This window comes from Eretmochelys imbricata, chromosome 1 (assembly GCF_965152235.1).
Source record: "Eretmochelys imbricata isolate rEreImb1 chromosome 1, rEreImb1.hap1, whole genome shotgun sequence".
Taxonomy (NCBI): Eukaryota; Metazoa; Chordata; order Testudines; family Cheloniidae; genus Eretmochelys; species Eretmochelys imbricata.
The window spans coordinates 276,128,325-276,150,913 of record NC_135572.1 but is presented as its reverse complement, the minus strand read 5'-3'; the positions used below and the strand labels follow the sequence as shown (position 1 = coordinate 276,150,913).

The 22,589-nt window shown below is 37.8% G+C and overlaps 1 protein-coding gene across 1 annotated transcript in view; it reads right to left on the bottom strand.

Annotated features, from left to right (window-relative positions):
- Positions 1-274: 274 nt before the first annotated feature.
- Positions 275-22,589, bottom strand: part of CDK17 (cyclin dependent kinase 17) — a 185,991-nt gene continuing 163,676 nt past the window's right edge. The window contains exons 6-17 of the mRNA XM_077831986.1: positions 18,393-18,449; positions 17,003-17,117; positions 16,260-16,354; positions 14,182-14,244; positions 10,831-10,954; positions 7,128-7,248; positions 6,469-6,566; positions 6,012-6,117; positions 5,026-5,068; positions 3,069-3,159; positions 2,432-2,509; positions 275-1,970 (exon numbers count right to left, since the gene is read on the bottom strand). Coding sequence (XP_077688112.1) covers positions 1,933-1,970; positions 2,432-2,509; positions 3,069-3,159; positions 5,026-5,068; positions 6,012-6,117; positions 6,469-6,566; positions 7,128-7,248; positions 10,831-10,954; positions 14,182-14,244; positions 16,260-16,354; positions 17,003-17,117; positions 18,393-18,449 — 1,029 coding nt within the window. The 3' untranslated portion in view covers positions 275-1,932. The remainder of the gene's footprint in view (positions 1,971-2,431; positions 2,510-3,068; positions 3,160-5,025; positions 5,069-6,011; positions 6,118-6,468; positions 6,567-7,127; positions 7,249-10,830; positions 10,955-14,181; positions 14,245-16,259; positions 16,355-17,002; positions 17,118-18,392; positions 18,450-22,589) is intronic.

The following is a 22,589-nucleotide window of genomic DNA, read 5'->3' as shown; positions in this document are numbered from 1 at the left end:
TTTAACTGAAGAATTGGGCACTCGGTAATTACAATGAGGTCATTTTGCCTTGTAAAATCCCTTCTAGGATTGAAGAGTCCGGCTGATGCCACTGCTACTGCTTCAATGTTATGAGAGTTAGTGATAAGCTAAGTTTAGAATCAATCAGTCCTGCTCGGTATGGAGCTGGCTAAAAATGTACTAACTCCTCCCCCAAAAAACTGCAGTTCACCAAATCCATATTTTAACAACACAGAGCCTTTGTAATTATAAACTTCAAAACAAAACCAAGGAATTCCATATAATATTTATACTTTCAAAAGTACAATATTAATACAGGTCTGTCAGTTAGAAACAACAGCAGTTTGTTAGGCCTACAGGATTTCTTTAACATAAAACCAGTTTACAAATGCTGAAAAGCAGTAGTGGTCCAATATTCACCATTACACGTGAGTTTGTCTCTTCCAGAAAATAAAAAAAAAAAATCCCAATTAAATTTACCAGCATCAAGAAATATTAATAAAATGCTCCCAAACATGCCACAATCACTATTCACAAATAAAGTTAAAATGAAATATACAAAAATTCACTTAATACTGTTAAATAACAATAAACTACAAGATTTCCTGAACCGAAATGGTAGGACCCCTGAATGTTTTACAGTGAATGTCAGGAAAAAATTAAGTTATCTATGACTATATTCATGATATACCAGCCAAAGATTTACATGACCATTTCAAAATATACCAATAAAGATTTACAGTCTCTTTAAGATGCACTAAACAAATAGGTTCATAAAGGTGAACACAAATGCTTAAAAATACTGTTACTATTACCAAGGGTGTACTTATGATACTCACTGAGATGCATAAGCATAGTAGTAACATGTTTACTATCTCTGGTAAACAGATAACATCTAAGATCTTAAAAACCCTCTAAGTTCCCATGTTTTCAAATGTCTCCAGTATATAGTGAGTTCTTATCAAGTATGTACTTGCATCTTTCCAGTTGATTTCAAGTGAATAATGTCATAAAGAGGGAGCAACAAGAGGGGGGTGGAAATGGGACATTATTCCCATGCTCTTGTAATTAGTCATCCTGTTCTCTTGTAAAGACAAAGATAGTTTCAAAAGAAAAACAGGGCATAATGTACATGAATGATCTTTTTACTATTTATATTTCTAACTAGGTTAAAAACCAGGTAAAAAAGTCATTGCATCAGGAGGAGCCATATGCACAATAATGTGCAAATATCTTCAATCAGAGTAAATCCTGACAAAATGTATCATCCCATCTCCTTTACCTGTAACTGATATAAGATCTGAGAGCAAATAATAGATAACCATTCACTTGTTTGAATCAACTCTCTTAATAAGAAACGAATGTGCTTTATAATATTTCATCTACTGTATTGCCAATGTTAAATAAGGAATTAAGTGCTATGAACTTAGAGCGTTAAAGATGATTCACCTATAGTCAAGCAAAGCTATGTTTACATTCCAGGAAACACTGCAGTTTAAAAAATACAAAACTGCAGCAGTAAAACAGTTTATGAAGAGAAACAGATGCATTCACATATTCTAAAGCCATTGCAAATTTTTTAGGCATTCAACTGTTGTGTTAACTATACAGACAGTAGTTGTTTAGCAGCAATGATTCCGCAATAAATAATGCACTGTGTTTCTCAGTTCTGCACAAAAATTGCAGCTACAGTTACATCAACAGCTGTAACCTACTGGCTCTAATGGCAGAGGAGACCTTAAAACCAACTGTACAAAAAATTGTCACACTGTGACAACAAATATAAAAACATAATCTGCATGTTGGAAATAAAAGACTCCACTGCGAAGAGGACAGTGTAGACAAACTGAGATTCCAAGTCCACCGAAAGAAACTTCAGTTCTGAGTCCTTGATTGATGAGATACTCTTGGGCTTGAAACTGCATTACCACCTTAGAAAAGCATGCTCTGCCTTCTGTTCTTCCCATGTGCTAAAACATAACATGAATTCTGTTAAGAAACTGAAGCATTCTTACAACACACACTGTTACGGCACTCTCCTGAGATGTGTTTCTGTAAGTGTCCTTTGCTGTAATATCGGATCCTATATTAAATCTCTTGCTAATGCAGTCCAGTGTATTCTCTGTCCTTTGACGCGATATATTTGGTGCTCCTTCCATTGTGTATCAGATAAGTTATTCAGCAGTCAAAAAGTGACTGTTTTTAAGTGCTGGTTTCATGCTACTTGTCCCCTCTACTTGTCCCCTCCCATCTCAAGTAAAACTCATTTGTTTTTGTATGTTTAACTGTATATGTATTTTATGAATCTGAATAAATAATTTCCATATATTCACAAAAATAATTTTTTACACATTATTTTCAGTTTATAGTGCATCTAACACAGCACTCTAAATTGAAAACATGAGAAATACCATGATGAATGTTTCCATACCTGTCTCAGGGTACGAGGAATTTCGAAAGCCAGGGTCTTTCTGCAACTGAATCTCTTTCAGACTGAATATTGAGACACCTGTAACAATAAAAGAAAATGAAGGTTGCACTCAAATGTGATTAAATTTTATTGACGAAATTCTATTCTCAGTTACACCAGTATAAATCTGGAAAAAGCGCATCCTCATCTGGAGTAGATAAACTACCTTCCCTAAAATGCTGATAAATATCTTGAACCCACTAATGTGCCTTGGTATCTCATGAGTTTTCTTTATGAAGTGGGCACCCTGCAAGTAAAAACAAGACACACAAAAGTCTAACTCACAAATCTACTCATTATAAAAGATATTTCTCTTCTATGCAAACAATCAAAAATATCTTTAACAACTCAAGTAAATAGAAAATCCATTATATTATGAATTTATGCTGTTGATTTGTCTTTGAGAGTTTTGCCCAAAAAAGTTACCCATCTTGTGATGTAACATACTTTTATCTGTTTAAATACCTATGCACCATTTCAAAAGATCTTTGGTATTTTTAGAGTTTAATCACAGATAATGCATCATGCTACTGTTAATAAAATAAAGATATTATCAACCAAGGTCAATGGCACATTACTACTTTTTTATTTCTCTTACTTTCAGGCAAAGCATGTACCCTTGTTCCTAGACTTCTGAAGTATGCGTGTTTCATGGCCTCTTCTGCCGAAACTCTTTTCTTAGATTCATACTGTTAACACAAAAGATTGAATCAAAAATATAATTTTGCTTTCCTTACAGTTTTTCTAGTGACAATTAATGAAAAGATTGAAATTGGGCTATTTGTATATGCTCATATTGAGCTGAAATGAAATGAGATCTCTCTTGCACTCTTAGATTTTAAAAAAGATTTCACAACACTATGCATTACGCTGTGGCACTTTCTATTAAAGAGGATTTCACACAAACTCCTGATCCATAACAGTGTACTCAACTGGTTTTGTGTTTGCATTTTTGGACCCCAAAGATAATGATGAGTTTATTTCACTAATAAAACATGTTGAGCATGCAAGAACAAACTTCAGGCACGAGCTTCAGGCAATGTTTGCTCAGGGTACACAGCTGAATAAAAGACAGATACTGGGGTGGCTTTTAAGCAGCAGGCTGCAACTTTCTGAATTTTATACTAAGTAGAGGCAGAATATGCTCAACTCATCTCACATACCACGCATTTAACTGGGTCCATATTTGGGTTACAGGGCTCCCACCATACAACCAATAATTTGGGGCAGATTCCTCAGCCTAATAATCCCTAGGACTCAGCTTACTTCTAAAATGACTTCCAGTGTGGAAAGGAAACACATACAGCCCAATTTCCTGCCTGAACACAGAAAGGCAAAGCCTAACCGTAAAGAGCACTTGTTAGCCAGAACCATACTTATTAAATTCATACCTATAATAAAATTACTGTACCTAAATGCTCTCTTTTTACATTCTACTTTTTAAGACTTTAGTCTGATTCTTGAGTATCTTAACCTTCTTCTCTCCTTGGCTCATTTTGCTGTTCACTATGTGCTACAAGCCTAGGTTTGCTGAATTCAGCTTTAATTATTAACAAATGTAGTGAGAATTCAGCTATGGATTACATTTTATTTTATAAAAAGCCAGGAAAACAAAAATGTGGCCATCTAAAATTAGAGAACAATCCCTGAATTCCTAGGGGGAATTCAACCCACTCAGTTAGCCATCACTAAGGCTATGATTTAGTCACAGAGGTCACGGCAGTCACAGATTCCATGACTTTGCTGGACCTCCGTGACCTCTAGGGATTCAGGAGGAGGACGCGGGACTGTGTATTCCTTCCCTGCAACAGGTGCTGGCTGGAACAAGGACCCTGCAGCCCCAGCGCTGTAGATTACTCCAGGGGCTGCAGCTGGAGCCGTGCGCCCCAGCCCCATGGCATCCCAGCTTGGCGGGAGCAGCGCGCCCCAGCCCTGCAGCTTCCCGGGTTTGGCGGGGGCTGCACGCCCCAGCCCTGCGGCATCCCAGGCTTGGCGGGGGCTGCAGCCGGGGCTGTGCGCCCCAGCCCCGGAGGCTGCAGCTTCCCAGGACCGTGTGCTCCTGCTGCTGCAGCCAGGACTTGGCTGGGGCCGCAGTCAGGCTACGCACCCGTTCCCCGCAGCTGGGCAATTTCTGAAGCAAGGGCTGTGTCTCCCCCATGGCTGTGCCCCGCCCCGCAGCCACTGGAGTTGGGGCTGTACCCTCTGCCATGGTGGGGGGGGGCTCAGCCTGTCAGTCTCTGTCCTCCCCCCCATAGGACTCCATTCCTCCCCCGTACCTAGCCCTACCCCTGGTTATTTTTAGTAAAGTAACGGACAGGTCACGGGCTCTGTGAATTTTTGTTTATTGCCTGTGACCTGTTCGTGACTTTTCCTAAAAGTAACCTTGAAAAAATCTTAGCCTTAGCCATCACACAGTGAACCTGTTATCAACTGTACTTAATGCCCTACTCAAACTTCAACTGCATATATGATGTAACTGATTTTGTGGATTTGAGCCTTTAAAAAGGAATCTAAAAATACATTTTACAAAAGATAAAACATGGAAAGCATCTTACCTGAAGGAACTTTGCTATCAATTCAATTCCTTCGGAGTCTAGCCTAGAAATAACAAAAAACACCAAATAGTTTAGTGAGCAATATTCACAAGTGCAAAGTTAGAATGGAGTGGATTTCATAAGATGATATCCCACTTGAAAACAAAATGTAATTTAATTAAAAATTAAAGCAATACTTACACCTGAACATCTTCTGGGTGTTTGTGTTTATACATATGTACATACATAAAGATATCCCGACATCTCAAAAGACTGACTGTAAACACGAGTTGTAGAATTTACTGACGATAAATCAGTGGGGAGATAGAGAAGGACCCTGACCCTTGGACTGTGACTCAACAGGCTGACAAGGTCATCTGATGTGAGCAATTTTATGGTTTCCCAATAGCTTTTAAAACCTAAACTCACTGATTGGATAGGAGGGTAAGAGTGCTAAACTATGTTTCTTTACAATCAAAAGGAACATGCTTCATCATGTGTTTGGCTTTGCTGAAAAGTTCAGTTATGGCAATGATACTTGAAATGTACTAGATACAGACCCTTCAAATTCCTAACCAGGGCTTTAGAATCGCCACAGAAGAGACTGCATCAAAGAATTCTTCTCAGATTTTACAATAATCCTACTACATGATGGGATGGGATTTTGGGAATTTAGTAGGTGCAGTGTGAATAGTCCTACTATGTAGACATAATAAATAACACTTATAGTTATATATGCCACTATTGAGTCTCAGTGTTTGGATTTACAGTGCTCCAAGTAATCAGGAACTCAGTAGTGCTAAATCTCAAATTAATGAACTCTGCTAGATACCATTAACTTCAGCCTACAGTAAAACAGTTTGACATGTGATCTTTTAAGGGACATATAGTTAACATGTAACAGCACAGTACACACGGAAACTGGTTCTTGTGTAAAAATAGGTGTGTGGACACAAATATAGCAGCCACTGTACAAGTAGAAATTCTAGTAATGAAACATAAAATACCTTGGTGCATGGTTGATTAGAGGCTGTGGTTTGTATTTGGGAAAGTTGTAGTTCCTAAATTCGTCATTGGAAGAAATGCCTGGCCATGTTTCTTGAGAAGGAGTTCCTGTGTTTAAATCAAAAGAAATTAAATCTATACAAGTTATATTAATTATAGGCAAGACTTAGAAATAAATTTTAAGCATTGGGGCCCTGTAACATGCCACAATGGAAAAGGAAGGAATGTTTTACAACTTCAGTCATTTTGTTTAAAATGTACAGACTCAATCTTGTACAAAATGAGTAACATTGTATTTATTCATCTTCATCTAAATGCAACTTCAAAATTCATTCCCTCTTTATAGAAGAAGGATCTGCTCTGTACCTTATAGTTACAAATTATTTTTCAGAAACCCTCTCTTAGAATGGTGAAGTAAATCTATAAGTGTAATATTATTGGTAACAATACTCAATTTACCCAAAAGTCTGAAAATTAAGTGCAGTTCATCTTCAACAGTTGAACCAGGAAAGAGAGGTCTTCCAGATGCCATTTCGAAAAATATGCATCCAACACCCCTTTATAAAGGCAAAGGAAAGGGAAGATGAATAAGTAAGTAAAAAATAAACAAAAAACTTACCCTTTAAAACATTCAGCTGCTCAATATCTTTGTGATTTATCAGGTTAAAAAAATTGCTATATCAATTTGCCATTAACTATGTACCTCTATTGGAAATACTGATGTAAATGAAGAAAAAAAAAAAAAACAGCCAAAAAGTTCACAAGTGCTGAACAAAACCTCTGCAGTACATAGATAATATCTTTTCCTTCCAAAACACACACATGCACAAAGCAAAGGGAACAACTGATAAACTAGACATTTAAAATAAATATTTAATCAATATAATATAATAATGCCATCATGTCAAACTGGATTTAAATATTGAATAGCACAATTGATGCATTGTTAGCAACTTTCTTTATCAGCAATTTTATTTATCATATCTTAAACGTAACCCTATAGAAGTTGTCTGAAATTTTGAGGGAGCTGTTATACTCAGTTACAAGAATTAACGGACAATTATAACACATCAACTTGAGTATGAACAAAAATTAAAATCTGACCAAAACAAACATACCACATGTCAATTTGAGTTGAATATTCGGAAGATCCAAGGAGAACATCAGGTGGCCTGTACCATAATGTGACAACTTCATTGGAGTAGGTCTTTGTAGGAACAGACTTCGCTCTAGCCAAACCTTCATAAAAATAAAAATATAATGTGTTTTTTCTGGAATGGTATCTACCATTTCCCTCAATTAAAATATTGTGTACATCTATTTGCTTTTGTTTGTGCTTCTGCTTTCTTGGCTTCCTCATTTTTAGTCTGAAGCAGGGCTAAATGGTGCAAAGCAGTGACCTTATTGCAAGCATCTTAAAAATGAATGAAATCATACTGACCATTCACGACACCAGTTAGTTCTTATCCAAAAGGAATACCATTCTTTCAGAGTGAAAGTTTTGTGTTGTTATGAAATATGCATTACTGTATACTTGAGAATAACTTACTTATCACGTGGGCAATGCAAGATTTACAATGGTCTTAATTATTCATTTCCTTACTTTTAAGTGCTTCTGTTTTGTAAGTGATGTGATAGATCCGGATATTATTACTCAGCAACCAAACATTTTTTAAAAAGTGTTTCACTTTTGAAATAAATGTAAAATATTGTTATAATTAGGCTGGGCAAAATTTCATTTTAATTTTTTGTTATCATTTTGATGGACAATATTGATGTTTATTTTTATGCTTTTTTATTTTTGTTTTTATGGATTTAACTTTTCACTGTTGCAGGAAATGAAGGGACTCACCCATTGGAGGGGTTAGACAATTATTTAATGACACCAGACACTGAGATTCAAAAAGTTAAAGCTTTATAACTGTTAAAAAACACAAACTGTCAATATCATATAACAAAAAATACAAAGTAAATATCCTTAAATCAAACCCTAATAACTTTTCAAGCAGCATTTTTCTTGCTTTTATACATTTCAATTATCATCAATGTAAATATATTTTTGTCTGTTTGGGGATATAAATCAACTGAGAGCAATCTAGCCCTTGAGAATGACTGACACCCCAATCTGGCAGAACCACATCAAATCAGCATGTAAATTAAGAATTTTAAAATGGCTGGCTGTCCCAAAGCATTTCTCCCTGGGTAATGGCTCAGTTAAGGACCTCAACCAGGGAGAAATCACAGATCTACAGTATCACTCCAAAGGCTGCCCCCTTCCCTTCTTATAGTGATGGGGTGGTGAGGGGGAGTCATCCTCAAAAAAAATAAGGTCAGATTAAAATTTTAGGCTATCACAGCTATCAGAAACTCCTGTAGAATAAGGGCATAGGGTAGTGGCAGTGTTAAGTACTGAACTGCTTAAGAAATTTTTTAAATAGAATTGAAGAATTATTAAAAGGCAAGTTTAGCATAACGTACTTGATAAATATACTTCTTATCCTCCCAATTTGGATAATTAATTATATATTTATAGGGCTCAATATTTTTCCAATAAAACTGTGATTCACCTTTAAATATATAGGACTGGATCATGCCCACTGTTCTTTCAAGCACTGACGCAGGAAAAAGGAGCAAAACATGCTGAGATCACCCACATTTCATCAGCGGAAGGGCCCACTGAGTCAATGTGACATCATCTTGCACCTCAGTCTATGGAATCCCCTAAGCTCTATCTCATCTGGAACTCTGTGATATTGGGAGTGAGGGGGTGGTTGGGCAGTGAAGTGGTGGAGCCACAGGAAAACTGCTCTCTCCCTCCATGTCCAAAGGGACTTCCCAGAGTAATAATGCCAGACCATGTCAGCACTGTCTTAGGCAACATTTTGTTCTCTACTGGCAACTGCTACCTTCGGAGGCATTTTCGTCCAGGTGTGGATGAGGAACCAATGGTAACATGGCCACTAGTGGAGCTTTACTGACATGGAGAATAATGGCTAATAGCAATATAATCCATGTGAATGCCCCAATCCACTGTAGATGCTCACCGGACTTCCCAAAGTATCTTAGAACATCCATGGGTTAGAAGGGCCAGACAATTCACCAGGCAATTCACCAGGTGGGGAACGCTCCTCCCCATCATCTTAACAAAATTATTTGTAAGAAAATTCTGCAAGATAAAGTTCACGGAGTTTCTTTGGCCCTGTGGTGATTATTTGGCCTGTAATCACTAGAAATCCTCTCTGTTGGTTCCCACTCATTCAAAAAAAAACACCACAGGAATTGATACACAGGGATATTTCCTGGTGTCCAAGGATGAAATCACAAATGACTAAGAAAATTGACTTAATCAGAAAACCAGAGAAAGGGAACAAAGGTAGGGTTGGGGTCCTAACTACTAAGTTGAAAGCTAGTCCTATAAAAGATTAATTACAGTTCAATTAGGCTTTGTCTACACTGGAACTTCATCGGCAAAACTTTTGTCGTTCAGGGGTGTTAAACACCCTCCACCTCCACTGACCGACAAAAGTTTTACTGACTAAAAGTGCTGGTGTAAACAGCACTTTGTCAGCAGGAGCGTTCTCCTGCTGACAAAGCTGCTGCTGCTTGTGGGGGGTGAAAGTTTTTGTCTTTTCCTGCCAACAAAACAAACAGCAGCTACACTGTGCAGCTTTTTGTGGCCTGGCTGCAGCGGCACAGCTGTGTTGCTAAAAGCTGCGTGGTATAGACGAAGCCTTATACAGGTCTGCTGCCATGGCCAGAGAAAGTGTGTCGGGGGCAGGGGGATTGAGCTGTAACTGAATATAAAGTATTTTATTCTGAAAACATGGTACAATTCCTGTGGGATAAATAAATAAAACAAACCAATGAGGCGTGAACACATGTGGTGTTGCATATTGGAGAGAAAAAATTATTTAACTTAATTTAAAATATCAAATAAAAGAGCATAATGCAGGTATAAAGGTCCTTCCTAGATAAAAGTGAGTGGTAACAAAACTACTAACAGATGATGCTTAAAACTGGAGTGGCTGGCAGACAGAATATACAAAGAACTATGACACTTATCACCGTATCCCATATATGAGGCACAGAAAGAGCCGTAAGATGAGGCATAGTTCAGGTTGGATGCTGAAACAAATTAAAAAACAAACAAACCAACAACAAACCAGAAACGCTGAAGTCAAACAATCAAACTCTTACCCAAAACAGATTAACAAACAAAAATAATTATCTGGATGACTTTCAAAAAGTCAGACATGAGCTGCAAACCTGAAATTCCAGCAGCTTTAAACCATGTGGGCTGACTTCCCCCACTGAGCTGACCAATACAGGTATCCAGCACACAATGGACTTAAAAATCTATTTTTTCAGGCCAGTTCATGCTACAAGTGACAGCCTAGTATGCACCACATTGGAGGTATCCCAGCTGCCATAGAAACCCTCTGGCAGCATGGAGCTGGCCTAATGATCTCATTTAAATAATGTATCGTTTTCCCTTTATGGGAACACAAGCAATAGCAAAAAAAATGAAGACAGGATCTCATCAGCTATATAAAGCTAGTCAGAGTTACACAATATTGGCTTCAGTAGCCTTTGGAATGGATAAAGGTATACACAGAAATGGTGTGAATGTGTATTTTCAGTGATTAATTTCCCTGATGCTTACAAACGGTTTGTGTACATGAACACTCCTACCCACACATGATTTCTAGGTTCAACAAGGTTTACAAACCTTGGTTTATTTCAAAGATTTTCTTAAAACTGTAACTCAGTAAAGAAAACACTGCTCAAATAAAATAATAAATATTTTTTTTCAGTCCATACCAAAGTCTGCTAGCTTTAGTTCTCCTTTCTCATTAATGAGTAGATTTTGTGGTTTCAGGTCTCGATGTAGCACCTTCCTCCTATGACAATAGGCCAAGCCACGCAGAATCTGGTATAAAAATAGCTAAAAGAAAAACAAATTAGACTTTCAAAAATATTCATGGGCAAATGTGCAAAGCAGCATGTTACTCTTCCCATAGCAGCGGGTTTTGAGCCATCAGAGCAGCAATTACATGGCTATATTGCAAGCAAGACAAAAACCTTCTTACACAAGCAAGTCACTTTCCCATGCTAATGTATTCTGAATATCATAACTACTGTTTAAAGATTTAAGACCTATTTATGCCATCCAGCTACATAATTATTATGAAACACTTAGCACATCAAAGATTTTGAGAGTGATTTGCTCTATATAATAGAAGAGAATCAAGTGGCTATTAACTTTATAAGCATTTACTACTGCACTCTAAACGTCTTTCCATGTAACACTCTCAATTACCATACTGATATTCCCTTCTGCTACAGATCTCTCTCTTACAAATGCAACTCTACTCCTGTACTCCACCATGTGAAGTAAATTAATTTATTGTACGGTAGGGAAAGTGACTACCGGAAGAAGCAATTAGGTACAACACCTCTAAACATTAAAGAATCAAAGAAATATAATTGGGGAAATTATGCTCCACCAGTCGTGTCTGATTTTTTCCCTTTGCTGTGTTTGCATCTTCATATAGTCTGTCACCCTCTATGCTTCTTCCTATTCCTTTGGGCTGGCAAGCCAGCAACAGTAGCGCCACATTCAAGGACATTAGTGCACAGAGCAACTACATAGCAAAAAAAAAAAAAAAAAAAAGTCTAGGATTAAGCAGCCTCATCAGTTTCCTGTGGCATTCATAAATAAATACTGCTTTGCAATTACTTCACGTGTAGAGTGCCTGTGTGTGAGCATGGTGCTTCTAGGTAGCTGCTTCTAGCACCAGTTGTCCCACAACAATCCTTAGTCTGGTGAAGGTGCGTGAGCAGACAGAAGATTACTGATTAGGAAATCTAGAGAGTACACTTATGCAGAGCAGGAGGTCAACCGGCATGACAGATTCATCATGCATTAGTCCCTTTGAGGGGAAACACCAGAAAGTTTTTATGTAACAGAATTTTCCAACACGGGTTATTTTTGTAGCAGATGACACCCCCAAGTCTTCCACAAACTCATACAAACAGACAAGCTCCAGGTTATATTTGTCTAACCTCGGTTTGCTTATATCACAATGGGATTATCTCTATTAGGGGTAGAAAAATTGGGACCATGGATGTTAAAAATGCAGGCTGTGGGCCACTAAGTCCTGCCTCACCTATTTATGCCTATATTGTTGGAGGGCTATAAATGGCCATTAAGGCACTCTCAGATAGTTTATAAAGAAGTTATCTTCAAAGTATAAAAACATGCTGCAAGAGCTTTCATTTCATGTTCATTTAAGATTTTTTTAACATGTCCTCTTCATCTTTTTCTATCTCTCTTTAAAGTAGGTATGGGAATTTACACAAAATAATTTTTCCCCTCACTCTCTCACAAAAAAGACAACAAAGCAGGTTGACGATTGATTTCTCCTCCAAAAGACATTAAAGCTAACTTGGAAACAGAAAGAAACAAAACGACAAACAGTAACCAATATGCAAATCGAAACCCACAGTACTTCAACAAAGAAAGGACTTTACAATATAATGTAATATAATACAATATAATATAATGTAAAGGCAAAAACAAGAACAACAATTCTGCTGGAATGTGCATGAAACACATGTAAACAAATTTTATTCTTGTACATTATGTCATCATCCACAATTAACTATAGTACAAATATCAAACCAATTTTCCCTGCATGTGTGTGCATGCATGGTTTTGTTTTCGTTTTTTAGGACAACCACTTGCTAAGCAACACAGTACACTTCTTGCATCTGAAGAAGTAGTTTTTTTACCCACGAAAGCTTATGCCCAAATAAATCTGTTAGTCTTTAAGGTGCCACCAAACTCCTCATTGTTTTTTTAAGTACACTTAAGTTCAATGTCAACAGGAATAGAAATATTCCCCAAATACCTTCTGTGAACAGTTAACACCCTCTACACAAATTACATATTGTTAAATAATTAAGCTGATTGAAAATAGTGTTCTGGCTTCTTGGGGCCTGGTTTACTAAGCTATTGTGCAAAATAATATGAACAGTTCCTTTGGCCCTCCCAAGCACAAGTGGTTCCTTCCCAAGCACCTTTAAACACACAGTTCTTTTCTGTTTCACAGTATTGGGTTCAACAGAATAAGGTTCCTTCCCTCCTCCTACTATTACTTGGCTCTTTTCTGAGCTCAACAGAGTACCTCGAGCCCCAATCTGGGCTCCATCCACAGCCTTTCCGATAGCAGTCTTTTGCCCTCTGCAGCCCTCCTTCTAGGAACTGCAGTCCTCCTCCTTTTGGTACAAGATTCTCCACAGCTTTCCTTCCCAGGGCTGTCCCTGAATCTTGGCCTACCACCATCATGACTCTATTGCTCCCTGAAGATCTCTCCCTTGAATGAGCTACAGGCTTGTTTTTTAATCTTATAGCCCCACCATGTGAATGTCAGTTGGCTCCTCCCATTGCACAGAAGGACTTATCCCCATGTTGGTCATGCAATCATGCCAGAGAAAGTATAAGTCTCAGAATGCCTGATCTACACGACACAGTTAGGTTGATGTAAGCTGCTTTGTGTTGATCTAGCTTTTGATTGTTGATTATTTTGTGGAAGTGAAGAAGCTGGCAAACGTTCTCTGTATGCCGATTTAGTACCACTACCTCCATGAATGACGTAGAATCACGGTCGATGTAATTAGATCAATGCAGTGCCAGTGTAGACACTGTGTTGCTTACATCGACTGGGACTGGCTTTCAGGAGCCATCCCACAATGCCCTACACCGACAATACAATCAATACAAGTGCTCTCAGTGAGAATAGGCACCGCCAAAATAATGAGCTAAGTGTGCACAGACACAAGCGATTTAATAACTGTGGTGACTGTATGCTGGCATAAATTAGGTCAACAAAATTTTGCAGTGTAGACATGGCCTAGGTATTGGAACAGGACATAACTGTCCTTAAAGGGGACACACCGTTCTGTTAAAAATCTTATTTCCCAAAAGGAAAATATTAAAAAAAGAACCCAACGTTTACTAAAGCCATGATTTGTGTCATTAAACTCTTCAATAGGGCTGTATCTATTATCAGAAAGAGCAGCTGTGAGCAACTAAGTTGTAAATTCCCTGTGGTTTTAAAATCAGAACAAAAAATGTTTGAAATCAATCATTAAAAAACATTCACTCACCTTTACATTGTGCATACTCATGATGTTACCACAGTCATCCATGTACTGTTTTAGGTCCTTGTCCTGTCAAAAAACCATCACCACTGTTTAATATAAAACAGTTTTTTGACAGAAAATTGAGCTTTTGATTCAATGGACTTTTTCACAAAAAGTATCTGTCTGCTGTGGAGAATTTTGAGTTTTCATTAAATAAAAAAAATCAAAAACCCAAAGAGAGAAAGGAAAGTGAAAGCGTTCCATGAAGAAACTCCCAACATTTTCAGATCAGCTCTACTTATTATACTAAATTTTTTCTCCCCCAAAGACTATATGTTATGTTAAATTTTATTTATTACTCATTCCTTTATTTGGAAAAAAATTAATTTTTCATGAATCCTGTGCACTACACCTTTAGATGCTCCATCACAGCTTGCATAGATATGGTTAGAATAACTTCAGTAAATATATATGTAATATGGAGTGAAAAAAAGCTAAAACAAAACATGATTTATCAATTTGTATCATGCAGGAAAGTGACTTAGCTGTCTAACTGTAGGTACTCAAGTTTGAAAGTGTAAGACATAATATTTAACAGCTCTGTTTCAAAAGGAATGTAAAATAGTTATTTCTATACTATTATTGTTTTACAGCATCTGCAAGTATGCTAGATGCCTCACAGCAGCAATATCATTCAACATAATACTGCAATTATTTTATTCTCTGTCCACTTTCTTCTACAATCCATAATCTTGGTTTAAGTGAGCATTTTGGCCCAGAAGTATAATAATTGAGGTGGCAAAATTTGCAGATAATACAAAACTACTCAAGATAGTTAAGTCCCAGGCAGACTGTGCAGAGCTACAAAAGGATCTCTCAATACTGAGTGAATAGGCAATAAAATGGCAGATGAAATTCAGTGTTGATAAATGCAAAGTAATGCACATTGGAAAACATAATCCCAACAATACATATAAAATGATGGGGTCTAAATTAGCTGATACCACTCAAGAAAGAGATCTTGGAGTCATGGCGGATAGTTCTCTGAAAACATCCACTCAGTGTGCAGCGGCAGTCAAAAAAGGAAACAGAAGGTTGGGCATCATTAAGAAAGGGATAGATAATAAGACAGAAAATATCATATTGCCTCTATATAAATCCATGGTATGCCCACATCTTGAATACTGCGTGCCGATATGGTTACCACATCTCAAAAAAGATATATTGGTATTGGAAAAGGTTCAGAAAAGGGCAACAAAAATGATTGAGGTCATGGAACGGCTGCCATATGAGGAGAGAATAATTAGACTGGGACTTTTAGCTTGGAAAAAAGACGACTAAGTGGGGATATGATAGAGGTCTATAAAATCATGACTGGTGTGAAGAAAGTAAATAAGGAAGTGTTATTTACTCCTTCTCATAACACAAGACCTAGGGCTCACAAAAAAAAATTAATCGGCAGCAGGTTTAAGCCAAACAAAAGGAAGTATTTTTTCCACACAATGCACAGTCAACCTGTGGAACTCCTTGCTAGAGGATGTTGCGAAGGCTAAGACTATAACAGGGTTCAAAAAAGAAGTAGATAAATTCATGGAGGACAGGTCCATCAATGGCTATTAGCCAGGATGGGCAGGGATGGTGTCCCTAGCCTCTGTTTGCCAGAAGCTGGGAATGGGCGACAAGGAATGGATCACTTTATGATCACCTGTTCTGTTCATTCCCTCCGGGGCACCTGGCATTGGCCACTGTTGGAAGACAGGATACTGGGCTAAATGGACCTTTGGTCTGACCCAGTATGTCCAGTCTCATGTTCTTAATAATTACCTATAAACCAGACCTATACCAAGCAATTTATGACCATTTGACAGTGAATTTTATGTCTGACAACATAACTAGCTTTCAGGTTATTTGCTTCCATGTTCCACTGGATTATATGTCGGAAAATAGCATGATGACAGAATAATATCAAGTCATTTATTTATTTATTTATTAAAATGCACCACTGAGTTAATCGTGTGTGTGTTTCTCTAGGTAGAAAAATACACAAGACTTTCTGAACAGATCCATTCAATATAAAGCTTCATTATTGTTTTAATGCTTACCAGGTACTCAAAGACGAGAGTCAAAGATTTGTCTGTGTGAACAATATCATGTAAAGTAACAATATTTGCATGCTTTAGGTCTTTTAATAATGACACTGCAAAAGAGAAAAGAATAAAATTAAAGCTTAAGGATAGGACTTGAGGGGAAAACTAAGGAGTAAATGAATTACTAATTCAAATTTATGAGTTATTTGTTTAATTTCTATGGTAATTTAAATAACTTAGTTTTCAAAATTTAATATTTCATAAAACATTAAGTTAACCCACTCATTCACTTAGGAAAATTTCTGAAAACAACACAAGTTTGTCCAGGGCACACTGTGAAGAAGACAAGACCACGTACTACTGAACTGCAGAGTTATAATTAATTCATATACAATATGGACAGATAGTATTCCACGCACAAGTTAGTCATGTCATGCTATGTACTCTAAACTCCAAATAGAAGTTGTTTGCTTCTATTGTAATTAACAGTCAATTATAAAAGCCTCAATAATTTCTAACACTTAGAAAGCTCCATTTATTTGAGAACACAATTACAGTCCATGAAATAAATGCATTTGAAATTTGAGTCTCAAAATTGCAACTCAATTAATTTAACTTGATTGCAGTTCCCCATATCATAAATAGTGTTAGTTATTGTAATATCCAGTTTACTTGAGAATAGCATCAATTCTTTGGCCTAACTGTATAATTTCAGTTAACAATATATTTTAAATAAAGAGAAACAACATTTTCCTCACCCTCTCTTATGGCTGTGCATGGTGCCCCCTCTTCATGCTCCAGTCGGATTTCTTTTAGAGCTACCAGGTTCTCTGTCAATTTACTTCTTCCTTTATATACTGTTGCATAAGTACCCTGTGTGGTAAGGGGAAAGGAACACATTTAAAACTTTTCTTTTCTAGAAAGCGCAACACACACACACACACACACAAATAAGATTCATGACAGGTCCTACAAGTTGTTTCATTTTGGTGGCAGCAGCTTCTGGAAATGACTAAACAATTTATTTTTTCCTCTTTTTTTTGACATGAGCATAACTCATCACTGAGTTTCAGACACAGGCCCTGATTTTCAGAGGGTCTGAGCACTCTCAACCCTAGATGAAGTCAACGGGAGCTTCAAGTTTAGAACCTTCTGAAAGTCAGGCCCAAAGCTTTTAAGACTACGCCAAGGAAACACAAAAGAAGCTATCAAAAAGAATAAAAATATGCTCACTATACATTTAATTTTACAGGAGAATAGGAATGGGACAGGTAAAACAAACGCAATTTTTCATTTTTGCTGACATAATGGACAGTGAATTATTAATCTTTGGTATTTGCTTCATTAGTCCAATACAAGCTTCAAAACACTCCCAGTAAATGTATGTTACATAATTATATGGGGTACTGGAGAAGATATTCCTTTTCAGCAGATTGCTACAATCAGTTTATATTAAATATCAAAAATAAGGGACAGTATCATCTCAGGTAAAGTTACATATCCTGTATTGTTCATTATACTATAGAGTAATTAAAGTGAAATACAGTACATCTATATCTATGCAGATGATCACCCTATATATTTATTAACATTTTCACAAAGATATGGAACATTAAATCAGGTTATAGAGCCATCCAATATAAAAAGGAGCTGAATTAAATGATAGGCATTTGGAGAGGGCTGAAACATTGCATCTCAAAAACAGAAGATTCATAACTGCAAAGTCGAGTAACGTAGTATACAACATGTGTGTGCTTTTGCATGTGTGTTTGTATAGCAGTCATGAGACTCTAACTGCTAAACAGGTAACACAGGCCTTCACAGAAACTGTTCATACAGGATTTCCTAATGGAGTTTTGCTTTTCCCAAGCTCTATGAAGCCCTGTTTGGCTTGGTGGTGGTGTTTTGTTGTTGTTTCATTTTGGTAACAGTATGCATATATACATATGTATATTGACAAGCTGAGTGACAGTGACATTGCTTTGTGTATTAACATATATGCTTAGTTTGCTGAAAAAGCTCTATCAAATATGTAGATACAACATAGTTCAACTTTAACACCAACGGCAACATATAATTAAGTTCCAAGTAAAGAAAGCATATATTATTGTCAAAATGATCATCACTACTGAAGAAAATTATACAAACCTCTCCAAGCTTTTCCAATTTGATGTAAGTTTCCATTTTCCCAAATCCAATTTCTGACTGTAATGCAAGCAAAAAGATGGTACATTTAGTATAAACATAAAAATTAATCAGGGGCAGTATTTCACTGTATATATTACTTATTCAACAAACTAAAAACGTTTCATAAAATATCCTAAAGTGGTGAAGCAATCTTTATAAAATTGTTAGATTTTAAGAATTATTTTAGCACATCATATTACAAGGACTTGTCTCCAAAGAACCAATCCTGAAGTTCAGCCTGCCTTCCTAACATCACCTCTAATCAGCTAGCAACTTAAATTTAAGAAGGTACAAACTGAACACCCTACCTTCCCTCCCAAACTCTCTTTAGTCTCCCCATTTTGTCACTGCTGACAGCATCAGTGGGGCCTGTAACATGGGGGTCATCTTAGACTGCTCTACCACCTCCCTTGCTCAGCACATCCAAATCCTCGTGCTTCTCCCTCAAAAATATTTTTAAGATCAAGTCTTTTCCTGCTATCCCTATAGCTAAAACACTTGTTCAGGCCCCCATCACTTGGCTTGCTTACTGCCGTCGTGTCCTCTCTGACCTCCCTGACACCTACCTTGTCCCCCTTCAGTTTGTACAAAACACTTCCAGTAAGATCCTCACATTTCATTCTGGCTGTGTTACCCCATATCTTTGAATCCCCCCATGTCTAGTTCCCACTTCTTGTCTTTGCCTTCTAGGACCTGCATAATTCTACCTGGCCCTACTTATCGGCATTTGTCTCTTTGCATGTTGGCAGCCCTGACCCTTCCTTTTTGCCAATGATGCTAGTCTTGACGCATTTCCAACAAATGCCCCCCCATGAGTTGGACTGAAAGCCCACTAACTTCTCCTCTTTCAAATCCTTTCTCTACTCATCTACTTGATGCCTACAAGTAACTACAATGAAGTCACTGTAGGGTAATTCCTATTTATAATAAAACCACTTTACACTGCTCTGGCCCGAAAGGGCCAGAATGCAGATATTTAAAATGGGCCCATAGCCTGTGCAGTGTCAAAACTCAGCTCTTCCTGGGATTTGACTTCATTCATAAACTAATGATCAATAGGGTAGTGTGGTGGGGCAGTGCCGCACCCCCTGAGAAAAAGGGCTGAATCAGGCCTGAGAGGTGGTGCAGACCAGCAGCCAATCAGAGAAGGCCTGGGGAGAGCCAATCAGAGCAGGGAAAGAGGCAGCCAAACAGGGCTGGGCTAGGTCCTATATAAAGGCTGTCTAGCAGAGGAAAAGGTAGTCACTCCCTGACTAGCAAGGTAGAAGGACTGGCTCCTGAGCTAAGGAGCAGCACCTTGGACAGAGCAGTGCTGGGCAGGCTTGGGGAAGCAGAGCAGGACTCTGGCCCAGATACCTGCCAGGCTGCGGACCTTGCTAAGACGGGTCGAGAAGGTGCATAGGGTCAAAGGGGAAGTGGCCCAGGGAAATAGGCAGGCAAGAGGGGAGAGAAAGGAGGGCAGAAGGAGGCTGCCGTTAGAGGGTCCCTGAGTTGGGACCCAGAGTAGCGGGTGGGCCTGGGTCCTCCCCTTCCCCTCTTGCACTGTCCCTGGCCATTGAGAAGACAGGCCGAGACAGACTGCGACCTGCCCCTGAGACAAGGGGCTAGACTCTAGGGTTGTGGTTGGCCACTAAGGCAGGAATAAATGGAAGAACTGCAGTTAACAAAACCCCCCGGAAGGGGGTGAGACCAGAGTGGTGGGCAGTGTCCTGAAGTGGATGCAGAGTGTCCTGCAGAGGACAATGCCGAGCAGGGAGCAACATGGGTCCCAGGACAGCGGAGCGGAAACAACAGGCGAGCTACCATGTGTCACGGACGCCCCGCAGCAAGCAAGAGCTAATTCCTGGAGCGACCAGTGGGAGGCGTCAGCGGTGGTGAATCTTGATCCCGCCACAGGTAGTAAAGTCCGATCCAAGCCTACTTCCTAGGTTTGGTTGCTTCTTCACTTTCTAATTCAGGGCAGCTCTATGTCTCAGACTCAAGATTCCTCTAACAGGGAAGTGCTGCTCTGAAGTCTCCTTTTTCATTGAGGGACTTTCCCCACAGTTTTGGTATTTGTAGCAGGTGCTGTGAGGTGGAGCTAGCTTCATCCCCTATTTCCCAAACAGACCAGCATGTGCTTTTTGTCCACTCCATCACAAGGCTTCCAGGCTTCCATTATAAACCTTATGTTCATTCCTCTCATAACTCTGTACAAGAAATATAGTTTTCCAGGAAATAAAAAGGAGGAGTAACTTCAGATCACCACTTTCTGTACTGCAGAACAAATGAAGCCCAGTTGCTGGTGTTACGGTCCATGGACAGTTTCTAGCATTTAAAAACACTTTCAAGGGATAATTCACGAAATAATCTGAGTGTTTGGAGGCTACAAGACTAATTCACATAAGGAGTTTGGGTACATTTTGGCAGATTTTAGTTTACTCTATCTTTTTCTCCAATTATTTAATTAAGAACAGAATCTAGAGCAGCCAACAATATAATACAATACAAGTGTATTAATCTGAGGCAGGGATACCTAATCTGCCTCCTTCTCATTTGTATTACAATATTCATGATGCTACAATGCAGATCAGTGTCAGGGATCATGGAATGGTATTTACCTTGTCCTATTATTACATTCCCTATAAAGCATATATGAACTAATACTCTAACTAGATAGTGTGGATGTTCTAACAGTTGTGGAAACATGTTAACGTAATGTCATTACTTACCCAATTTAATGTATGTTGCATTAAACTCTTTTTTGAAAGTTGTTTTACTTTAGGCTACTGTGTATAAAGATCAAATGCTATACAGCATTCTATCAGAGTAAGACAAATGTTCTCTAGCATTAATTAAAATCTACCACTTGGCTAGAGGAGAGGGTGGGTAATGTAGATATGTCAAGACAGATATTCAACAATGCTTGCCTAGATCGTTTGGCACCAGTTGTGGCATATGTTAGCGGAACAACACTAAAGGAAAAAAACTACAGTGAAAAAGTATTTAAACATAGTAAGTTTCCATTTTTCCTTCAGAGGGTGTCTAGGCTATTTACTAATTGTAAATTAGTTTTGCTGTAATACAAGTCTACAAATCAGGACTTACATATGCAGGTTTCAAAATTCTATTTATAACCTCTTATTTTAACAGAAGATGCACTGAAGGTATCAGGACATTATATTATTGCATTCACAGTACTGTATTTGTCAATACACATTAGTATAGTAAATGAACTATTACACAACTATTTTGCAATGATGTCAGTGTTACAATTTGAAAGAGGCACAGTCAGTTCCAAAATTCAACCAATCATATATTTTTTAAAATTTCTACTAATCCTTGAACATATATGGGCTTTCAAAACAAAGGATGCAACACATGTAAACTGTAATTACTACTCTGCAGGCAACCTTTCACTCACAAGTCCAGAGAACTGGGTGTCGTTTCATTTCAAGAGAGCAGTGCAGACTGATGGAGAGGAAGGACAAAGCAGCTCGTGCATGCCCACAAACCAAAATGCAGATGGCAGGTTTCATTTTAGACTTAGAAGCCCTGACAATATCTTCAAAATACAGAAAAAAAACCTCAACTAAAAAAAAAAATCTGAGACAAAAAACCCTCCACAATCCACCCCCACAACAACTTGTGACAGATGTACCATCTCAAATGCACATTATATTCATTAGAGGGCACTGTTTTTCTTTCTTTCACTCTAGAATGCAGAGGGCATTCTAGACCAGACTGCTTTAGAGCTAATATATAGTAAGTATGAATTTTAGATGCAGAGAAAAAAATAACACTAAATATTATAATCCAGGCCTCCAAAGTTTACTGCAGTACACTGTTACCTCAGAAAAGAGAAAGTTACCAGGGGACGGTATTGCTCACAGATGTAATAACAGTAACTCCAAAATACTTAAATAGTTAATGATCTACAAAGTATTGAAACAATTATTTATTTAAACTTAGTGCATTATCAGAGCTTTCAATATTTATCAACACTTTGACTCATTTATTCTTTTTGTTTTAATATTGTTGATGTATATAATGTACCACAACAGAGTTTTAGTCCACATATTGAATTTTACTTTTCTGGGAAAAATAGATCACAAAACACTCATGGCTTTGTAATATATATTATTAATTTGGAAAGACTGTGTTAAAAGCTAAAACAAA